Genomic DNA, 23,453 nt, shown 5'->3' with positions numbered 1-23,453 from the left:
AGTCGAGCTACACATTATGGTGAGCAACCATTGATTCCCAGTCTTTGTTCGAGGCAATGGACCAACACAGTCCAGTATAATATTTTCAAAAGGCTCAAAAGCAACCGGAATTGGCTGTAAAGGCGCAGGCGGAATCACCTGGTTAGGTTTACCAGTAACCTGACACACGTGACATGTTCTACAGTATCTCACAACGTCTCTCTTAATACCTGGCCAAAAAAAATGGCGTTGAACTCTATCAGTAGTTTTATTTACGCCAAGATGACCTGCCAAGTGATGGTCATGAGCCAAACTCAGAACCTTATCACGAAAAGCAACTGGGACAACAACTTGAAAAAGAACTCTCCACTCATCTTGCGCTGAGGCCATCAGAGGTCTCCACTTGCGCATTAAGACACCATCTCGTAAAAAATAGCCATGCGGCGTATGCTCAATATCTTCTTCAGACAAACTTTCTGAAAAAAAAGAAGACAGAGATGGGTCACTTTTCTGTTCCTTAATGAGCTGCTCTCGACTCATAGACAAATTATGAACATCAGAGGGAAACGACAGTGAACCAGAATTCAAAAGTAACTCACTATCGCTTGAGAGTGAAGGTCGAGCAATAAAAGTATCGCTAAGGTCAAGCTGTTCCTCAATTCCATTCTCTAGTTCATTTCTCGCCATGGCTCGAGTAACGACGCTAGAGGAAAAAACTTCAGGGAAGCTAATGGACAAGTCATCTGTACACGTTTTTGGAAGTGCATGAGACACTATGGGGCAAGGCAAAACTTTTCCCCCACACAAATCATTACCCAGTATCATCGCTACATTTTCAATGGGCAAGGAGGGCCGTACGCCCACGGTAACGTTGCCAGTAACTAAGTCAGACATAAGAAAAATCTCATGCAGAGGGACATTAACATGACCCATTTCGAATCCACGCACCAAAATACTATCACCAGTAAAAGTCTCATCACCGAAAGGCAATACATCTCGTAAAATAAAGCTCTGTGAAGCGCCAGTATCTCGCAGAATTTTTACCGGAGTTTTTACACGCTCACCGGGCAAAGAGACAAAACCATCCATTATAAACGGCCCAAAACCGTGCTTATCCAACTTAGTGTCGTTCCTACTCACCGATAAATTTGAAACACACAACCCCACCTCTGATCTGTAAGAAGCGGGCTGACTTGTCGCCCTGTTTTTACGCTTTAGAGTATAACACTCAGACAGAACATGACCTCGTTTCTTACAGTAGGCGCAGGTCGGAACGGTAACACTAGACCCCGACGGACGGCGGTCTGGAGAGCAAGCAGAAGCAGGCACGGTCTCTTTAGACATTTTAGACATATTTGAATGACCCGAGACATTTTGCGAAAGTTTTAAACTAGGAAGGACACGCTTATGTGTGAGCACATACTCGTCAGCCAACACGGCTGCGCGAGCAGGAGTCAGATTTTTATGCTCACTAACATGGGTAGCGACAGCTTGAGGAAGACCGTTTTTAACATCTTCAAGAATAATCAAATCACGAAGAGATTGAAAAGTTGTTACTTCCTGTGAACTAAGCCAACGATCAAATAACATTTCTTTTTCTCTAACATATTCGACATAGGTGAGAGCTTCAGGCTTAAGATAACTGCGAAACTTTTGTCGATAAGCCTCAGGCACAAGAGCATAAATGCGTAAAACAGCATGTTTAACTTTTTCGTAATCTGCTGCGTCTTCGAGAGTTAATGAGGAATAAGCTTCCTGCGCTTTTCCAGTGAAGACACATTGTAACGTCATGGTCCAAATTTCTTTAGGCCATTTAAATGTTGTAGCCACGCGCTCGAAATGCGCAAAAAACTTATCAACTTCGCTCTCATTAAAAGGTGGAACGAGGCGAATGTTACGAGTTATGTCTAACTGATCTGGCTTAAATGCAACACCAGCCTCACGAGCCTTCAATTCGAGTTCTTTAATGCGTAACGCTTGTGCAAATTCAAGATCTTTCAATCTAAATTCGTGTTCTCTTTTTTCTCGTTCTCGTACTGTCTGTCTATCAGCCTCTAACCTAGTTTTCTCGCGTTCCCATTCAATTTCCTTTTCTCTTAACTGTAAACGTTTCAATTCTAGTGCTGCTTTAGTAGGTGAAGAGTCAATAAGAAGACGCTTACCCAGATCAGGTGATGTAGATACTTCAGGAGACACTTTTCCAAACTCACCCAGTTCTCGCAACTTTTCCACAAGCATATCCTGCAGATCAGCCTTGGAAGGGCTACCACTCACTTCAAGTTTATAGTGGCCAGCGATTCTAACAAGGTCATCACGTGTAATCGTTAACAACAACTCTTGCGAAGGAGCGAGGATAAACGCGTCTAAATCAAACATTGCGAGTGATTCCAAATTCCCTAAATGGGCAAAAGTCGAAAGAGAAAACAAAACAAAAGGCGCTCTCCCACAGCGCACAGTACAACCACCACCGAAAAAGATTTTTACGAAAGGAAAAATCGAGAAGAACAAATAAATAAATATGGTCCAAAACCCGGCAAGACGAGCCCCCATTTATATGTTACGTGCCCACTAAATGAGTTTGAACAGGGACTACATAACACATAAAAACGACACCTCAAGCGTCAAATGACAATTCAAAAACAATTTATTGTCAATGGTTTAAATGATAAATAATTGAGTCACAAAGAAAGCATGGTGGTAAAATGAATAGTAAAACAAACAGAAAGAAAAACCCTGCTCACAGCTGTCTTTCGGATCAAAGCTCTCCCCTGCCTCCCGTCCAAAAAGAAAGACAATATTCCGGTGAGTCTTCCGGGTCCGCTGACTGCTGTTCTAGCTAAATCTACACTAAACAACGTGATAACCCAACACCAATACCACCAGCTCGAAACAAAAGAAAAACGGGTAAGACGTGGTACATACACAAGCGTCCCGCTAAGAACGGCATAAGAAAGAAACATGAAACATGACGCTGATCATGTAGACGCCTCTGTGGAGACGAGCGCCTGAGAGCACTCTGAAGGGCGCGCGCGCTGCCATCAGAGACGACTTAGCAATGAAAGTGAGAGCGTCAACACGGGTGTGAGAGAGAGAGCGGATGTCGATCTCGGCGTCCTTATAGTAGCAAGCCCCGCCCACTCGCAGCTGGCGAGACGTCACGTGACCTATGGGGAGAGACAGCGAGAAAGAACAGCACAGACATTGTTCCCAACAGGCTGACCAACGTAACAGTTCTATAAACTGTTTTCACACACGTTCCAATTTTCTCAATGTTTTCTGCAAACCTCTACACAAAAATGTCCTATTTTGCACAGGTTTAAGCATGTTCTCATTGTGTATTTGTAGGTTTTGTGTGTGTCATATGAGGCCAAAGTTTAATTCTGACTAAAGAGAATGTGTTTCTGACTAAAATATTTGAATTTGAAGTGGAAGTTTGAGGGTTGTACAATCTGGTGTGTAGTTTTGATATTGTGTAGTTGTGAGAAAATGCTGAATTGTTTCATGAAATCTGTGTTAGCAATCGAGAAAAAATGTAAAGATGTTTTTTTTTATCTCCATTTCTGTCACCGGATAGAGTTTAGGTTCCTCGCCACTGGCGCCTTTGGCTTGCTTAGTTGGGGTTTAAAAAAGATACTTAATATTCAGTAACATTTTCAAGTTGACCTTCGGATGGTCACTTTTGTTTTTTAGAGTCCAACTTAAATTAGTCTCATATTTGATGAAGTTTGCATCATTGATTCTGTTATTTTCCTGGTTATCACTGTGAAGCTGCTTTGAAACAATCAGTAATGTATAAAGAAGAGCTATATAAAATAAAGGTGGCCATGGTATTACAGTATGCTACTATTACTGTGCCATGGTAATTAGAGATGCACGATATGAAAATGTTGGCCGATACCGATAACCGATAATTCTTTCTATTTGAAAGCCGATAACCGATATATTGGCCGATAAATCTAAATCCAAATTTTTATATAATTTTTGAGAGCCTGATTACAAAAACAAAAGTCTCACCATTAAAATCCATGTCCCAAACACACAATTATAATAATGTTCTCATTATAATTTTATGTAGCCGATATGACAGACTGTTGCACTTTACTGTATTTTCCTTTTTGAAATGATTTCAATCATATTTCAAGCAATTCAAAACCATCATGTTGAACAGTGCGCATCTGAAGTGTCTCAGCTGAAGGAAATAACACATTATTTATCGGCTTTAATATATCGGAGAAATTTTCTTATCGGTGCCGATAACGAGAACAATGTAATTGTGTGTTTGGGACATGGATTTTAATGGTGAGACTTTTGTTTTTGTAATCAGGCTCTCAAAAATTATATAAAAATAGTGGATTTAGATTTATCAGCCAAAATATCGGTTATCGGCTTTCAAATATAAAGAATTATCGGTTATCGGTATCGGTCTAAATTTTCATATCGGTGCATCCCTATATATTTCCTGCTGCTTCAGCTGTGTGTGCCGTTCTCTGGTGTGTGACAGGTATAAGATGTTAAACCAGGAGGAGGGTGAGTACTACAACGTGCCCATCCCAGAGGAGAGCGACATCAACCTGGAGCTGCGGCACAAGTTTGAGGTGAGACACACACACACACACACACACACACACACACACACACACACACACACGCACATGCACACACACACACACACACACACACACACACACACACACACACACTCATGTTGTGTTTTCATGTTTTATGGGGACTTTCCATAGACATAATGATTTTTATACTGTACAGACTGTATATTCTATTCCCTTACACTAACCCTATCCCTAAACCTGCCCATCACAGGAAACATTCTGCATTTTTACATTTTCAAACAACATCACTTAGTATGATTTATAAGCTGATTTCCTCATGGGGACCAAAAAATGTCCCCACACGAACAAGGATTTCGGATATTGCCATCCTTGTGGGGACATTTTGTCCCCATAACGTAGGGTTTACCAGGCCACACACACACACACACACTCACTCTCTCACACACACAAACACACACTCACTCTCTCTCACACACACACACACACACACACTGAGTCTTGCGAGGCTGTTCATTTTCACCTCAAGTGGTGAATTTTAAAGACAAATAACACGAACTTGCAATTTTATTATGCAATTTAGACTAGAAAGTGACTCTCAAAGACCAAATCCAATGTCAAGGTCACCATAGTTTTCATGGTGGTTTGTGGGAAGTGTTTACTTATTGTACGATGAGTGTTTGGCTTCATAATGCCATAACTGTTTGCTTTTGTGTGTCTGTGTCTCTCTTTCTGGAAACTTCTCAAAATGTTTCTTTTTTCACCTCGAAGAGTCTTTTTGTGTCTTCATTCTCTCTCTCTCTCTCTCTCTCTCTCTCTCTCTCTCTCTCTCTCTCTCTCTCTCTCTCTCTCTCTCTCTCTCTCTCTCTGGGTATCAAGAGCATCAGCCAATTAACAGCTCATTTGCCTTCCTTATTTGTTTCTTGTTTTGGACTATGCAAAATCTTTATTTTCAGCAAACTTGCAATGGATCCACAACAAACAAAACAGTTGAGATGATTTGCACTGAGGCTTTACACTGAAAAAAGTGTAAAGCCTTAATATTCACATATGTAAGGCTGAATTGAAAAAAGTGAGGTGACAAGCAAGTACACATGTTTGAACGTTGATCCTCTCGCATCTTCGCAAAACAATTATGTATTTCACTAAAATTGTGAATCTGTTTTTCGACAAAGCGAGGACTAGCTGTTACTGTATTGAAATGACTATAGAAATCCTTTTATTTCAAAAACTGCTTTAGCAACACCGAGCAGAAATCATGACTGGACAATCGGATAAATCTTCTTTCTGTTTACCGCCGTCTTTTGTTGACGCGTGTGTCATTTGTCTGAGAGTAATTGATTTGTCTGTGACTCAGTGTTGGTTTGACGGATCCTCTCTTCCTGTTTAGAGACGCTTAACTCCTGATTTCCAGCAGTCTGAAGAGATAAGCGCTTCTCAGTCCTCAGTTATCCGGCTAACATGCCAGTTTTTCCCTCTTATAGGCCTGTCAGTTCAATTTCCACCTGCTGAAGGTATAGCCTGCTCGCCTCTCATCTGTCTCTATCTGTTCATCACAGAATATCACACTGATTATTTGTGTGGCTCAGGCTACAACAAAGAAATCAGATTTACTAACAAAGATGCACTCCAACTTTCAGGTTTCTATTCGCTTTCACTTACACTGTTCACACACACTCTTGCTCTCTTTCTTTATTGTTCAAATGAAGATTTCCTGATATCTGACCTCTGATCACTGAAATAGGTGATTTTAAAATGGTAATGATCAGCAATTTATTAAGTAAACTGTTATAGGGGTGTAACGGTACACAGAAGTCACGGTTCGGTACGTTCCTCAGATTTGGTGTTCGGTACAACAGAAGAAAAGCAGCTAATCCCCAATGCTAGGTTTCTTTTCATTTATTTTGAACAGACTGTAGTGCAAATTACAGTCTGTTCCACCTAGCGTCATTTAAAAAAAAAAAGGTTAAATCTACGGTAAAAAAAAATGGCAGCTGTGGTTGCCAGAAATTTACTGTGAAAAATACGGTAGCAACGTTTTAGGTTTTACAGACTTAATTTAAATGTACAGTTCCTTATCTGATATAATGTTAATTTACAGATCTATTGAAGTACTAATATCTGTTTTGTACCATTGTAATACACTGATAAGTACCAATCACAGTGGTGATGAGAGTCACATGATCAATCAAAGCTCATCACAAGCAGCGTTTCCACCGCTGAGGAAGTTAATACTAATATATAGAACCTGCACAGTGTCATTCACACAAACACTTAACACCATCATGGAATAAACGTTAATTTAACAACATTACATGTAACTTAAAACCCTTAATGTTAAAAACTGATTAGAAAAAAACTAAGAAAAATTATGAAAAAACAGTTATTTCAACAAAAATTCATCATACGTGAAGTGTCACGCTGGGAATTGTGGGAATGTCAATTTACGTTTTTTTACTGTAAATTATACAATGACTTGTTCTTTTTCCACCTCCAAAAATATTTTACTGGTATTTTACTGTAAAAAATTACATTACATGTACCGTTAGATCTATCACAGTTATTCACGCGTATATAGTACGCAAACTTTCTGTTAACCAATTAACAGTTTTTCTTTTACCGTTAAATTCACGATAATGTTTTACAGTGCACTGTTGCAGTGAGACAAAATCACTTGGCATTGTGCCGAATTGTGTCGTGGAAGTCGCACTACTACAGTCTAGCGATGAAATATGCGTGTCCTGGAAATGGGAAGAGATGCTTTGTAGCTGATTGTGACCAAATATTTGCCCTACAATAAAATATGTACGAAACAACTTAAAATACTCTCATTTATGGTCATACAGAAAAGAGTAAGACATGAGTAAGTATGTTTTTATTTGTGTACACTCACATAAAAATAAAGAAAACAAACAGGATGCCACCTCAGTTTCCTTTCCATGAAGGGTTATGGTTCCTGTAATGGCGGTTAGCAAACAGCATTGCATTGCCCTTTCTGGATTGGAGAGTGGATCGTCTGTGACTGACTGTATTCGTCGTCTGACTGTGTTCACCAAACCGTGACATGCTTAGCCCGAGGGTTCGGGACGAATACATGTACTGTTACACCCCTATTATATACCCATTATGTGGCAACAGTGATGAATGGGACATTCCAATTGGATGATAATGCAATGCAAAATTAATATTGTATTTTACAAGTTATAATACACAACTAAAAAGCTAAATGTATCAAATAATAGTTAAATGTATCAAATAATCACGGCCCCCTTTACACACACACACACACACACACACACACACACACACACACACACACACACACACACACACACATTATTTATTCCATTTGTGAAGCCATAAGCACTGCAGTTGTTAGTAAATAGGCAGAGCACAGGAGCTAAAGGACAGGCGCTGATCTTTTGGCTGTTTGTGGTCTGCATCGGCCATCTATTGTTTATAGAAGGCTTTCTCACACGCTGACCCTCAGCATGTTTCATGTGCATCCTGAACGAATGACACACTAGATCACGCAATAAACAGTGTGTTCTTGTTTCACCGCTGACGTCCTGAAGTGCACCAGTGTTTGAGTTGCATGAGCTCACTTACATGAGATCTCCAATAGAGGGCAGCACATCATAACTCTTTTACTATCTAACAAAGAGAAACATGCTAATGAAATGTCAATGTTCAATCCTTAAATGTATGCATGTAAGAATAGATTCATAATAATGCATTATTGTTACTCGGGACAATATATACAGTCAAGAAATACTGAAAGTCGATTATATTTGTACAGACTTATTTATTACAAAATATGGTCCCACTTTATATTAAGTGTCTTTAACTATTGTGTACGTAGCTTAAATTGTACTGCGTATGTATGTATTGTGTACATACGTGTTATTACATTGTAATTACAACTGTAATTCAATCTGTAATGACATTTTTTTCCACATACTGACCTTGATTTCTGCGAATATAAATGTTGTGATCATGTTGTTTCTCAGAACAATATGTAAAAGAAGTGCATCGTATCTCACACTATGCTTTAATAAATAATAGCACTTTAGTTTGGGGATCAATTCTTACTATTAAGTAGTTGCTTATTAGATTGCATATTACTAGCAGTTTGGCTTTTTATTAGCAATTATAAAGCACATATTAATGCCTTATGCATGATCATATTCTACAGCTCTTAATCCTTCCCCAATACCTAAACTCAACTACAACAACTGCCTAACTAACTGTTATAAGCAGTAAATTAGGAGTTTATTTAGGCAAAAGTCATAGTTAATAGTCAATAATAGTTTGGTAACACTTTATTGTACTGTGTCATTGTTACTTACATGTACTTACCGTAGTAATAACAGTAAATTATGCATAATTACATGCAACTAACCCTCAACCAAACCCTAATCCTACCCTAACCCTATAGTAAGTACATGTAGTTGCTTAATATTACTCAGTACTTAAATATATAATAATAAATATATATAATTATGGTTTGGTTGAGGGTTAGTTGCTTGCAATTATGCATAAATTACTGTCATTACTACAATAAGTGCATGTAACATGTAACAAGGACACTGTAAATTAAAGTGTTACCAATATATCACAGAAAATGTCATTTAAATGCAGGTGACAAAACAGATTACACTATGTTATTATTTTGCAAAAAGAAATCCTGCATTTATTGTTATCTATGAAAAACATTTTATTTCTATATTTGCATTTTTAGCACAGAATAGTTTATGGTAGTGTTTGACAACTGTGTGATGTTTATGCTAATACACTGATTTGGTTTCCAGAAAATATGACATTCGGTTTTTTTTAGTGCGGCTTCATGTGTTTCATATGTGAGGCTGGTAAACCTAAAATCAACCACACGATGGCTCTCTTCATAAGTGTATGACCATGTAACAGACGCTTTTATGCATAGTCTTTTACAAATGAGGAATAAAGCATAAAAGATTGATGCTAAGGAGGCCGTAACGTGAGGATTGAATAGAATAGCAGCAAACACAGAAAAAGCACTAGCTAGAACCTGCACTCAAATACTCAAAGAGTGTGATGATATATAATGTATATATAATGTATATATATATATATATATATATAAACACATCACTGCACTGATTAAATTATTAATGCAGCTGCAGATTAGTCACATTCGTGTGTAACGTCTCATAATTGTGCGGGACATTAGCCATGCTGCACACCTGCATATGACATGTTCGTCATTTCTAGAGGAAATCATTAACATTGTGAGGGGATTTATATCCGCAGCTTCAAATTAAACCGGCATCTGAAACCTTTCATTATTCTTTGGCATTTCTCTGTCATGGTGTCGGCCAGAGGAACACGGGTGATAATCTTCCTCTGTTACATTTCCATTATGAAATGGTGATATTTAAAGTGCATTTTATTAGGATTTTAGAATGTCGCATAGAATAGAAGTGTTAATAAATGGCATTGTGCCTGTTCAAGCTAAAGGTATTGAATATTAATACAAATGATTAAAAATATTTTAAAAAAATATAAAAGAAAAAACATTTAATAATAACATTCCTCAAACTTTGTTGAGAAAAATTTGAAAAATACCTAAAATGGCGTGTGAACTGTTTATTTTTAAAGTCATTGTTTAGACATAATGAGGAACACAAAAGCACCTGTTTTGTAGACTTAAGGTCCAAAATTCGTTTTCCTGCATTTTTCGCATCAGTAGCAAGCAATTTCAGAAGTGTTTTGACAATTCAGAGCCAATGACGAATACGAAAAAACGCATATGAAAAATGTTGGACTCAGTGTGTGCAAGCACCTTTACCCTGAACACTGGGAATAGTGTGGAGTTTATCCAGAACTGACCACAGTGGACAGCTATAAATAGCAGATAAACAAAATAAAGAGTGCATTAGTGCATCTAACAGGATGGTGGATATTGTTATAGTAAGAGTGAGAGTGTGAAAGACGGTGGAGGTGTAATTGCAGGTTTTGAAGGAGGGTGACGACCCCTCATTATCACTGTCGACTGTTGAGCCATGGAGAGTCTCATTTAGATCCACTACATACATGCATCACGGTCTCCATGCCTCCAGTTAACAGATCTGCTCAAACATCCATACAGGAGACTACATGTATCGGCCTCTCAGATCCAGATTGAGTCTCAGAAACCTAAAGGGGTGTTCACACTGACAGCGGTTTGGAGAGATCAGTGTCAGCAAGTTTCATACTGCAATGCATGCTGGGTACTACCATAATACAAACCTTATCCATGGCTCCCAGCATGCATTGCAGCATGAATAGTTTTTTTAATGGTCACCATTGTTGAGATTCATACGCTGATTCTTGATATCTGTGTTAGTTTTAGTAATGAATTACATTTTCTGTAAAATCCTTCATACTATCTGATACAACATTGCTAGTTCTTATGTTGTAGAATCTATTTTCAAATACAACTAATAATATAATCAGAGACTAGACTCTGAATGAGATCAGTGAATCAAGTCATTAACTCTCTGGGGTCGGCGGTCTCGCCGGCGATACCAGCTCACTTTTTTCCTTATCAGTGCAAAAGAGACTCAAATTACTCTCCCTGTTAAGTTTGTATTTTTTTTGTGGAACCTCATAATAAAAACAAAGTGTTGTGCTTTTCGCCTAATAAAGAAAAATAAACATGATGCGCGTTCTGCGTTCTCTCTGTCAGTGAAGTCCATTCTGAAACGCGTCCGAAAAATCATCTGTAACTCTGCAAATACTCAGTCAAACAGGTATACAGGCACACAGGCATGAAGCCTGAATTGTCTTCTTTTAAATGAAGTAATTTATATTAAAAAAAAAATTCTCATTTTATGTAATCTGTACGAAAAGAGAGAGATGATAGTCGTTCCCGTCTCAGCTCATTAAAGTTAATTTGGCCACGCCCACGGAGCGCGCGCTCTATTCAAACACAAATGCTCTGAGGCGATCCACACCCACACATCAGCTGGATAACCACCGAAAGAGACTCAGATTTACGACGCTGTGAGGAATAATAGTACTATCTTAATAATAATCCTGGAAAAAATTACCTCAGAAGTAGGCTACAGGTAGTTTCATTTGGAGGAGCAACGGATCCAGCCGAGGAAATAGGTACATTCTTTATTTTCAAGTGCTTTGTGCTAATCGCGATATGGAATAGTGTCTGTAAACAAAAAGACTGTTTGAATCGAGTTTTTGTGTGTGAATGAATGAACAGCTTTTACCTAACTATATTCCAATACTGAGATGAGTAAAAATCGACTGAAATATGTTGAAATAAAATATTTTTGTATAAGCAACGTATTAAACTGCAAATTAACATTTATATGTCCTAATCATAAAAACGATATGTTACATATGAAAGACAAGATGTCGTTTTTACTGTAAAATACTGCCACATCAAATAAGCTTGTTTGCTAAGATGTTATTATAGTGTTTGTTCGATTGTAAGCTATATTCAAACTAATTAATCCGCAACTGTGAAATATGTATGATAAAATGTATACTTTAGTATATAATACAAAGAAAGATTACATTTGAAATATAGTTAAATTTTAATTGTTGTTGTAATTGTAACCTTTTTATTAAAATAGCAAAAATATATGTAGGCTACATATAAATAAATCTTAGGTAAATCTTAAAAGCTCAATATAAGCCTCCTCTTTAAATTATTTGTATTGTGTTTTATTAGTGACACATTTGGGATACATTCCCAAACTTTCTGTAAAAACAGTATGATAATTAACTGCACAATTACTATAAATTTTTACATTTGATATTATACAATTTGCAAGCACAATTTGAAAAATAAATAAATAATTGGAACTGTGAACCAATTTTGTATTATATAGGCATATATATATATATATATTGTCATTGCATTCTTGTGGCTCAGTGACACACCTGAATGAAAGGGTCATTAGTATGCAGCCCCATTATGCCCTCATTATGCGGGCCCATTGTCTTCTCAGGTGTGAATCACAGCAGGTCACACCCCTGCGCATATTGCCTTTCCAAACAATTTAATTTAAACCAATCTATTGTTTTATGTGAATGATAAGGCAGGATGATTTTCAGATCATTTTGAAGAAAAAACTCTAGGCCACAACATCCATTAGTCAAAAGTCTTGTGGACAGATATTTAGTATGTGTTTTGTGGCCTTATTTCAGAAACTTTAAGTTTTAGTTTTTTCAATAACCACGCATAAACAATATTCTCTCAAAAATACAAAAATGTACATACATGTTGATAACACATTATGGTAGCCCTGTGTGTGCTAAATAGAGTGTAATTACACCTTTGCCAGTAATATGTTTATAAGCAACTGAAAAAAGCACAAATGTCAGAGTATGTCAAAACATCTCAAGGACCCCAAAAACACCTTGGACCCCAGAGGGTTAAATGATGATTGTCATCATCAAACCTTGACCATCATCACCCGATCATACTTTTCTTTGAATTGTGTGCCATATCAAATGTTTCATAAACATTCAATTACAGCAGCCAAAGAAAGACTTGTACTCAAATATCAAGGCTCAAGAGCCCAACTAAAGCAAACGCTGATCTCCATCATGGTGACCTTAAAACTTGTATTTCTTGTGTTTCTCTTTCCTTCAGTGATTCTGCTTGTTAACAGCAGGTGTTCATCACTAATAAGCAATCATCACTTAATTGATGATTAATTAACTTAACTATACAATTATTATTCAATTATCATTCTGGGATCTAGAAATGTTCTATAACTCATTCAGTTTGAGTTCTGTTTCAGTCATTCAAGCCACTTCAAGTTTCGGTATTATTTGAGTGCAGTGAACTCAATTTAATTGAGTAAATATTACTGTTAGGTTTTACAGTGAGCTTATACTAGCCGAGACTCTTCTTTATGTGTACAGATGTGACAAAGACATGCTCGAATCTCCCACAGAAATCCACCATTGTGGTGAGGATGCTGGAGGTGGAGATTTATAGCCTTTTCTCACAGCACTTGATATAATTAAACTTATTAATTTGATGATGGATCCAGAAAGGTTCAAACGACAATCACCAGTGACAACAGATTCACCCGCTGTAAAATGCAAAAGACTTCGGACTTCGGAGTGGCTACAGAAAAAAAGAGACTGCAACGGCCCATGCGAAAACAAGGATAATATCGGAAGGGCTTTATTGTCGCGCAATGCTGATGTTGAACATTAACAATTTGAGAACAAAGTATAATTAGCACGGTTTGACTTGATATGATAAACGATTGTTAGATTTAATCAGCGCGATTAACTGCAATGCTTTCTTTCCCTTAGTTGGTCAGAACAAAAGTGGATGTTTCTTACTTGTTCAGATGACATTTTCCGGGGAAAATTGGTGTTGGTCATACTTCCAAAAAGAATAATCTGTGATTCTGTATCCACACCGGCGGTGACTGACAGCCGCACACTCGTGACTCTCCTCAAACATTGTGTTCATCCGCGCTGTGCCGTGCCGAGGCACAACTCATGTAAAGCTGATAATTCATCGAATAACTGCAATTGCAGATTTCGAACAGAGATGGCGACAAAGAGGAAAAACTGCAGACTGCAGCTTTAAAGATGTATTTTCCCTCTACATTTTTGTAGCACAGCATTAAAATCAGTGAATTAAACACTAGTGCACAGTCAATGTGGTTGGATGTGGTGAAATCATGATGATTAGAAGCGCACGTGAGCAGTCGGATACAGCGATCGTCTAGCAATGCCTGTAACTAACACTGACTGGGTGAACCACAGTTAGCATGAAAGGCCTTTACCTCAACCAGTACATTAGAGTCAAGCATGCTCAAGGTCACTGTGATTCACTTTACAGCACACAGAACAGTTTTTTAAAAGCCTGGATATTTTTCCAGCGGTTGTGATTGGTCAGATTGGCTGTACAGCTCAGGAGTGTCATAACATAGTGTCGGCCCAGATCCGGCCCAAATCTGGTACACGTTGAATCCACATGTTTCTGTCCCTCCCCAGCAGCTGTGGATGTCTCTCAAGCCTAGCACACCTTATTCAGCATGTCCTCTCATTTTCACACAGGCCTGACCGTGTTACAACACATTTCTCAGAAGTGCCATGTTGTCTAGTTGAGCACGCAAGACCCCAGGACTTTGGCGCACTTGAACCACGAATACAAAAAAAATTGAATGGATTGAGGAGTTTTGTGGTTGAAATTTAAAAAAGTAACAAATCCTTCCCTCACGGGTCACTTTGACCCCCTTAGTAATGAATGGGATGCGATGAATGCTTCAGTACACACAGAAAAACCTAAAAAATGCACAAAATTTAAACTATAAATGCTAAAACTTCACCAAAAATAATATTTTATAATGTCTACATGTGTATCTGAATGCATCCTGAGGAGAAACTGACTTTTCACAACAGAAGTTTCAGTGGCAGACGTGCGTTTGCGTCTCGTGTGAAAGCTCCTGTGTGTGTTTTGTTACTGATCACTCTCCATCACTCTTGTAGAAAGCCAGGCTCGGTCCTGGGAAGAAAGTCATCACTCCCTCGGATCACCGACGCTTCAGTTTACCATCCGGGAACATGGACAGAATTCGGCTCAACGACTTCCATTTCCTGGCTCTTCTCGGCAAAGGCAGTTTTGGGAAGGTCAGTCGCATCCCAAGTGTTTCTGACACACACACAGGCACTCATTAATAACCCCAAAACACAGAGCAGTTTTTAGAACAAGAATGCTTAGTTAGAAAATCACACTTTTTTGCATTCCCAGACTGTAACATAGTGTCGGCCCAGATCCGGCCCACATCCGGCAAGCATTGAATCCACAGAATATCCATCTGTCAGAAAGTGTTACTAACAAACAAATATACATGTGTGATCAAGGATATTTCAACTTTTTATTAATATAAGTGCCTCAAAAAATGCTGGAATGTCCTTAAAAAGATCAACTTTGCAAAATCCAGCAACTAGTTCTTCCTCAGAAAGACTTTGTGTCTCAGTGGAGTGATTAAAACCTCAAACCCACAACTCCCTGAAAATAACATAAATTCAGCCAATAAGATTGGAGATCCTCATGTTTGGCCCATCACTGTGGTTTCTATTGATAAAGGTGTGGTCACAGATTTTGTGGGCATAAAAGGTCCATAATGGACCATTGTCTCTTGTCAATAGTGTAGCAATATATAAAGCACAGCTTACACAGCCCACATGCAAAACTCCCGAACATGCAGATACAAATTGTAATGACTTAATTTCACCTTGCAAAATTTGGCCATGCAACAGTAAATATGACCACACCTTAACCTTCATGGAAAACATTTTTGACATTTAAAAAAGAAAATTGAGTGTTCGTTAGAGGGGTCCAAGACCCCAGGACTTTTGTCACACTTTAACCACGAATACACAAAAATATTGAATGGATTGGGGGAGTTTTGTGGTTGAAATTTAAAAAAGTAACAATCCTTCGCTCGCGGGTCAATTTGACCCCCTTAGGAATGAATGTAATGCGAGGAATGCTTCAGGACACATAGAAAACCCTAAAAATGCTCAAAATTCAAACTAAAAATGCTAAAACTTCACCAAAAAAATGATTTTATAATGTTATAATGCATCCTGAAGCGCAAAACTGGCTTTAGGACCCAGAGGAACAGCACATTTGCATGTAGAGCTAAAAGGCCATCTAGTGGCAAGACTCATGAAATATCATGTTATATTATTATTTTTCCACAAGAGGTCGGCAAACACACCCAATGTAAGATATTTTGAGCTGAATTAAAAGGTTTGTCCATGAAATTATGAGTTATTTTGAATTTAAGTTGAAAGAACGTGAGGAATGTGCTTAAATTGCAAAATTACTATTTATTTATTGATCAAATCTAGTAATTTAAAGATAAATAACACAAAAAATAGCATAAAAAATTGATAAAATATTATCAAAATGAAATAAAATAAGCTTTCTGAAAAAAAAAAAAAGAAGTATAATTTTCGGGTCACTTTGACCCGCGAGGGAAGGCTGAGGGTTGGCAGATATGCTGTCTTTGATGCCAAATGACTAACTAACCAATCACGAGGAGAGTTTCCACTCAACGTGTGTGTGTGTGTGTGTGTGTGTTTTGAACACAGGTGATGTTGGCGGAGATGAAGTCCACTGAGGAGCTGTACGCCATCAAGATCCTGAAGAAGGACGTGGTGATCCAGGATGATGACGTGGAGTGCACGATGGTGGAGAAGAGAGTGCTGGCCCAGAGAGAAAAGCCCCCTTTCCTCACACAGCTGCACTCCTGCTTCCAGACTGTGGTGAGACAGGCTTCGCTTTACGCCAGCTGTGTGTTCAACAGACACACAAAAATCCTCATTCTGACTCGAAATTAAGTTGTAAAAATGATTATGTCGAGCTACATTAAGCAATATTTTGATTATTTGTATGGGATTTTTAGGGGTTGCTTGTATAATCCAAAATCCTTATGCATATCTTTTCCATGCAATGACAATTCATATTGACCACATATATCAAGCCTTCAAAATGTATGAGTTTCTTACAAACCTGATTTAATATTAATCACAAATATGTTTCCCCAAAGACAAAAACATTCATATAAAGTGAAAAGATGATTTATTATGAAGACCATATAGCTGTCATATTTAAGTTCTTGTTTAGTTTTAGTCTTAGTTTTTGTGTTAAGTTTATGGATTATTTTTGCTCTCTTGTGTTTATTAAATGTGTTTGTCATTCCGGGTCACGCATCTCTCATAATTAGGATTATACAAGCAACCCCTGACAATCCCATACAAATAATCAATATATTTTCCAAAATGTTACTTAATGTAGGTCGATATAATCATTTTTACAACTTAATTTCACCATAAACAAAAGCTAAATTAGCTTTATTAAGACAGTGGATTTTTTACGTAAGATAAAAAAATATATATTTTGTACGTCAATGTTTTATTTAGTTTGCTTACTCTAAATAAAGACAGCTTTAAAAGACCTTAATGATTATTGCAATATTGTGAAGCTTTAAAATATGCGTCTTATTTTCTCCTTCCTACTAAAAAAACACCAGAAATGTTAATAAACCCCACCATATGTATTTATTTCTGCAGTCAGTAAAGTGTTCTGCACAATAACACTCAGGTGTCAAGAAAAAATACTATTTAAACAAAATTATTATTATTATTTTTTTTTGTGGGCTGTGTCATTTTCTAAACGAAAACCGGAGACCATGTTTTACAGTTAGTCCAGTATAAAACATGCACTTTAAATAAATTACACACTCGTTTAAATTATTTTCAGTGCATTTTTCAGATCATGTGACCAAACATTATGAATTATGACAACATATTCCAGTGCCATGTTTGATTTCAGGGCTCATTTCACTCAAAGCTATTGCATGGCTTCGGAAGACTTGAAATAAGACGATTTATTTGAATCTTTTATTCTGCTTTAACTATGTTTTTTGGAGTGTAACAGTGACCTGTCATTGTGTCGGAAAGCCCTGGCTGAATATAAACACAGCAGATACGACCAGTGTGTGTGTGTGTGTGTGACAGGGCAAGCTCCTCCAGGAGTCACAGCGGGTCTCTCTCAGTATGGGGATCCTGCTGATGAATAATGCAACAGATCCCAGCATGGCCTCATTAAATATTCATGAGCTGAATCCAGACAGCAAACCAGCAAACCATCATGTCCACTCGCATTTCACTCCGAACACTGTAAACCCCTGAGGGACGGTCACAATGCGACTACACACACGACTGTCAGAGTGTGTGTGTGTGTGTGTGTGTGTGTGTGGTGTGGTGGTGTCCTTTACTAACCACCACACACACACAAATCAATGCACTGACTCACACAAATACCTTAGTCTATTACCCTGTGTGGGTAACACTTTAGATTACCGTCATTAATGAATAAATACACATTAATAAATTAGTAACGCAATATTTAACATTCTAGTTATTACTATAAACTTACAAGAAACTGGTTAATGAGTGAGGTAACAGTTTACAATAAGGTTTATTAGTAAACATGAACTAAGAATGAGCAATACTTTTACAGCATTTATTAATCTTAGTTAATATTAATTTCAGCATTTACTAATACGTTATTAAAAACAAAGGTTGTGTTTGTTAGCATTAGTTAATGCACTGTGAACTAACATGAACTAACAATGAACAGCTGGATTTTTATTAACTAACATTAACAAAGATTAATAAATACTGTAACAAATGTATTGCTCATTGTTAGTTCATGTTTGCTAATACATTAATTAATGTTAACTAATGAACCTTATTGTAAAGTGTTACCATGCATATGAGGTAGTTCACTATTAGCTAATCAATAACTACAATTTTCTTCAAATCTCAAAGAGAACTACTAAATACAGGTCCATAATCAATGAGAGTTTCATTAATGAGAAATGAATGTACAGTGTGTAATTAACTGTAAAGTAAAGATCATGGTAAGCCACTTGTGCTGACTCAAGTGTTGTCGTTTTCAACACATTCCTACTGATGCAAAACCTCTTCTGTTAGAAGGATACTATTATCTTAGTGACAAATAAGCAGAATTTGCAACAAAAATGTAGAATACGTCACATTAAAACAATTAGCGAGACATGAAATGAATGTAATGAGCCCTGAGAAGCACAACAGACATTGAAGAAATACTTCAGTCGTGTCATTTGAGTTAATGTGTGAGTCAATATGCCATCCATCGTGTTTGTTTGCTAAAGTAATCAACTTTATAATCTGAGAAAGAAAAGGGGAAGGTCAAAGCATGATCTCTGACACCCGGTGCGGTCACTAATGTATCTGTTATACGTCAGTAACATCTGATCTGAGGTCAGGACTGAAAACTGTTCATTTTCTGCTGCTGTACTATTTATATGATTTGTCTTTCGTCAGGATCGTCTGTACTTTGTGATGGAGTACATTAACGGTGGAGATCTGATGTATCACATCCAGCAAGTGGGCAAGTTTAAGGAGCCACAAGCCGTGTAAGACATCAATACACACGAGTACAGACTAACTAATGACGAGCTCGTTAATCAACCCACACACACCGTTCTAGATGTGTTGAACATGCTGGCGTGTCCAAACAGTGTTTGTGTGAATATGTTCGCAGTGTAATACTAGCGCAATGCATGCTAAGTAGTGGCTATAATATAATATACAGCTAAATTAAAAACATTTCAGAGAGTGGTATGCTACATCATGTACACATGTATAATTCAGCAAGTGGCGTCTATTACTATGGTTATTTTTGCATTTATAACTCAATTTAATGTGAAAAACACTTAAAGTGTCCTTATGCTATTTTAAAGGTTCATTATTTTGTTTTGGAGGTCTCCTACTGGTGACCTCAAAAAGTCAAGTTAAGCAAACAATTTTTTTTACATTAAATATTGATTTGCTTTAGATTCTTTAAATCTGAATGAATTAAATGCAGTGCAACAAATACTACCATGTTAAATACATAATTTAAACAATATGTTTTTGTCAAATTTTTTTACACTTTGGGCGAATGTAAAACAAGAATTTGTATGGAAATGTGCTTAAAAAATGTCACAATGCGAAAACACATACAGTATAAAAGACTGTCAGCATGTTCATATTTCTAATGCCACGCACAGAAAGTTTTAAACATTTGCTCAATGAGCACACATGAATAAAACTACATATAATGAGGAAACATCTGATGCCTGTGTTCATAAAAGAGCCTTCTGAAATAGAGCCGTTCATACTGTTGTTGTAATGTGTGTCTGCGCTCACAACATCTTTCCGAGACAAACTCTGCCGGAATAACCAACGCTTGAACAAAGGCACATTTGATTCCTTTGCTTCTTGTAAGGACTCTGACACCAGATTGAGAATTACACACAAAAAAAGTCCTTTACATCTTTTTGAATGTGTGATGCTGACTAATCTACACGGGTGTGTGTTGACAGCTTCTATTCAGCCGAGATTGCTGTGGGACTCTTCTTTCTTCATAGGAAGGGAATTGTTTACAGGTGAGTGGATTTACACTATCTTTACTTTTTAAAAAAAAGTATTACATAGTCATTTCCGAGCACAAATATTCGAGCACAGTAGACCTTGTCGGTGTGTCACCATCAGTGGAAAATACACTTGATTGCAGCAGATGTGACTCTTCACATGATCAAATTAGATTTGCTTAGAACGGAGCCAATAACAGCTGAGAAGGTGTCAAGACAGTGCTATTAAAATCCCATGTACAGCTGTTAGAGAAAAGAGAAAAGCAGAGAAACACCCTCAGTATATTCACCATATAATTGCAGTAAACTCAGGACAAAGATGCACTGTATAGCATTTACCGAATATTTAAAGACCCCATGAAATCACAGGCCCTGTTTACGCCTGGTATTAAGATGCGTTTTGGTCAATCGGATCACAAGTAGATGAGAGGGAGACACCTGAGTTTACACCTGGTGTTTTAATCTGGCTCTTTTGTCCACTTTCAAGCACTTCTGTCCTGTTCCCTTTCGAAAGGGACCTCACACGGCACTATGGGGAATGCCTCTGGCATCACCCGTGTCTGAAGCATGAGTCTAAACACAGCAATGAACTTGACATTGGCAGACGGCAACCTATGACGTTACCACTGGTGCGACCGTGAGTATAACAGGCACGTGTGAAATACGTAATCCTCTTTCTTGTCTTCAGGAGACCGTCTGTTTGAGCGTGTATGGCCAGCACTAGCACTATGAATCTTAGGAAGTGTGTTCATCCGTGTCCGTGTTTCCTGACACCTGATGACACACATGTTATGTGCCTGGGCGAGGAGCATGCACGCTCAGTCCTTGAGGCATTGCAAGTGCTTTTCCATGAGGAAGCTTTGCTCTCGATTGTCCCTTTTCTCAAAGGAATCGGGACTGGCGTCTGTACCTCACGGTTCAGGTCCCGCTAGGAGTAGGAGACTAACATCATGGGGCTCGCAGGTGGAGATCCCCGACAAGTTCCTCCAATTGAAGAGAGGCTGGCCAGTTATCTCTCGGTCAACTAAGTCAAGTCACCTTCATTTCTATAGCGCTTTTACCAATATAGCTTGTTTCAAACTTCAGTGATAATAGGAGATTACAGTAACAGAGATTGTTTTGGCTTTACAGCAGCTCTAGAATAAAGTTATTGTCCAGATAAAGTTAGTTTTGATTGATTCACTTCCGTTGCAAAGATCATTAGTTATCAACTTAGGGGCCGCTAACACGACACCGCTCTAACTGAACACTGAAACCCTTAATGCGATCAGGCCCGCTGATGGCTCGAGAACGCAAACCATGAAATAAGTTCCAAGGTACAAGCCTTGAAAAATGTATAATACAGAATTGTATCGCTTCGGCGTAGCCACATGAACCGGGATTATCCCGACGACGTTTCATCAGTACAAAGGTAAAGGGAAGGAGGCCTTCACAGGAGAGGGACTAGTGACACTTCAGGACTGCAGGTCCTCATCAGATCTGGATACGGCCTGGATCCGGCGGACTGCGGTAAACCTCGGGATAAACAGAGAGACTAATATTGGCGTAGATGCCATTCTTCTTATGATGTAACGAGTACATCTGGATTTAATGGGGAGTGTTCCCGGTTCCGGCTGACCTAATCTATGCAGCCTAACATTGAATTATAGAAGTCTATAGTGTGTTATGTGTATGCTAGGTCAAAGAGATGTGTTTTTAGTCTAGCTTTGAACTGACAGAGTGTGTCTGCTTCCTGGACAATGGTAGGAAGATTGTTCCAGAGTTTTGGTGGTAAATAGGAAAAGGATCTACCGCCAGCAGTCGATTTAGATATTCTAGGTATTATCAACTGGCCGTTTTTGGAGTTTGAGTTTTGAGATCGCAATAGACTTGAAGGACTATAATGCGTTAAGAGCTCGCTAAACCATTTCACGAGTTCACACTTACAAATCAGTCGGATAGATTAAATTGGTAAGCGTATTTGGCGTGCTGTCCGGGGAGAGGGCTCTGATCTTGGTAATTGGCCCGAACGCAGAGTATTCCTAGAGCTCGGCTCAGATAGCGTCATCAAGTATCTGGCTTCTGTAAGCCTCCTTGGTAAGCTGTTCTGAGTGTAGGACGTTGCTAGGCCTCCTCTCGCTTTAGAGAGTTGTCATGTTGAGGCCTCCGTCCGTAGACTCCTGTTGAGTCTCCTTGGCCACTGCCTTTAGGACCATGGGCCTCCTCTTGCTATATAGAGAGTTATTTTAGCCTCTGCTCTTTGCGCTTCACCTGCACATGGTTGGAGTTGATTCGGCTCCACGAGCCTCCTTGGGAAGCTGTTTGGGCTCTCTGAGGCTCCTTAGCTGTTGCTTAGGTCTGGGGTGTTGCTATGCTTAAAATAAAATGTACATATGAACATATGGAGACGACATCGGAGACGACTGAAAAACATATGGCTTTTGTTTCACAGTGAGTGTGTGTTAGAAATCAGGAATGGTGAGAGAACATTGTGCTTGATACGTTTTTCATCTTCAAACCAAACTTGGGTCTTCACCAGAAAGTCTAAACCCCGCCCGGCTACAGCTCTTCCCATAATGTTCAGGCCTTAGGTCAGGAGACGGTCTTTTGTGGCTGTTTGAACACATTCAAGCACATGAGCGTTTACACTATGAAAGCAATCCGGTCTAGTTGGGGTTTTCTTTAAGACTGCAAGGGAAGCTCGGCTTCCCCTAGAAGAATGTCAAAAAATGGTCAAATATGTACTATTGTGTTAACATTTTATTGACTAAAAAAGCGTTAGAACACGTTCATCTCGAAGACGAGTTCGTTCAGAATCAGCTACATATAGCAGACTCTATTTCCTTCTCATACATTCCCGTAGAGTCACAGTGCATTTCCCCGTTGAAGCCGAGCGTCCATTGACTTCAATGAGGCTGCTTTGAACAGTTCTCTTCAGTGC

General features: G+C 38.4%; 1 protein-coding gene across 2 annotated transcripts in view; it reads left to right on the top strand.

Moving 5' to 3' along the window:
• prkcab (protein kinase C, alpha, b) overlaps positions 1–23,453 on the top strand; it is a 257,860-nt gene that overhangs the window by 191,257 nt on the left and 43,150 nt on the right. Inside the window, exons 8-13 of one of the 2 annotated variants that reach the window (XM_056249952.1) lie at positions 4,481–4,574; positions 6,029–6,058; positions 15,048–15,188; positions 16,662–16,835; positions 19,443–19,534; positions 20,486–20,548. In XM_056249952.1, coding sequence (XP_056105927.1) covers positions 4,481–4,574; positions 6,029–6,058; positions 15,048–15,188; positions 16,662–16,835; positions 19,443–19,534; positions 20,486–20,548 — 594 coding nt within the window. The remainder of the gene's footprint in view (positions 1–4,480; positions 4,575–6,028; positions 6,059–15,047; positions 15,189–16,661; positions 16,836–19,442; positions 19,535–20,485; positions 20,549–23,453) is intronic. The other variant, XM_056249954.1, reaches the window with a different exon arrangement.

This window comes from Rhinichthys klamathensis, unplaced genomic scaffold, assembly GCF_029890125.1.
Source record: "Rhinichthys klamathensis goyatoka isolate OS25496 unplaced genomic scaffold, OSU_Roscu_1.1 h1tg000065l_1, whole genome shotgun sequence".
NCBI classification, from domain to species: Eukaryota; Metazoa; Chordata; class Actinopteri; order Cypriniformes; family Leuciscidae; genus Rhinichthys; species Rhinichthys klamathensis.
Note: the sequence above shows the minus strand (reverse complement) of the source record. Positions and strands in the feature narration are given on the sequence as shown.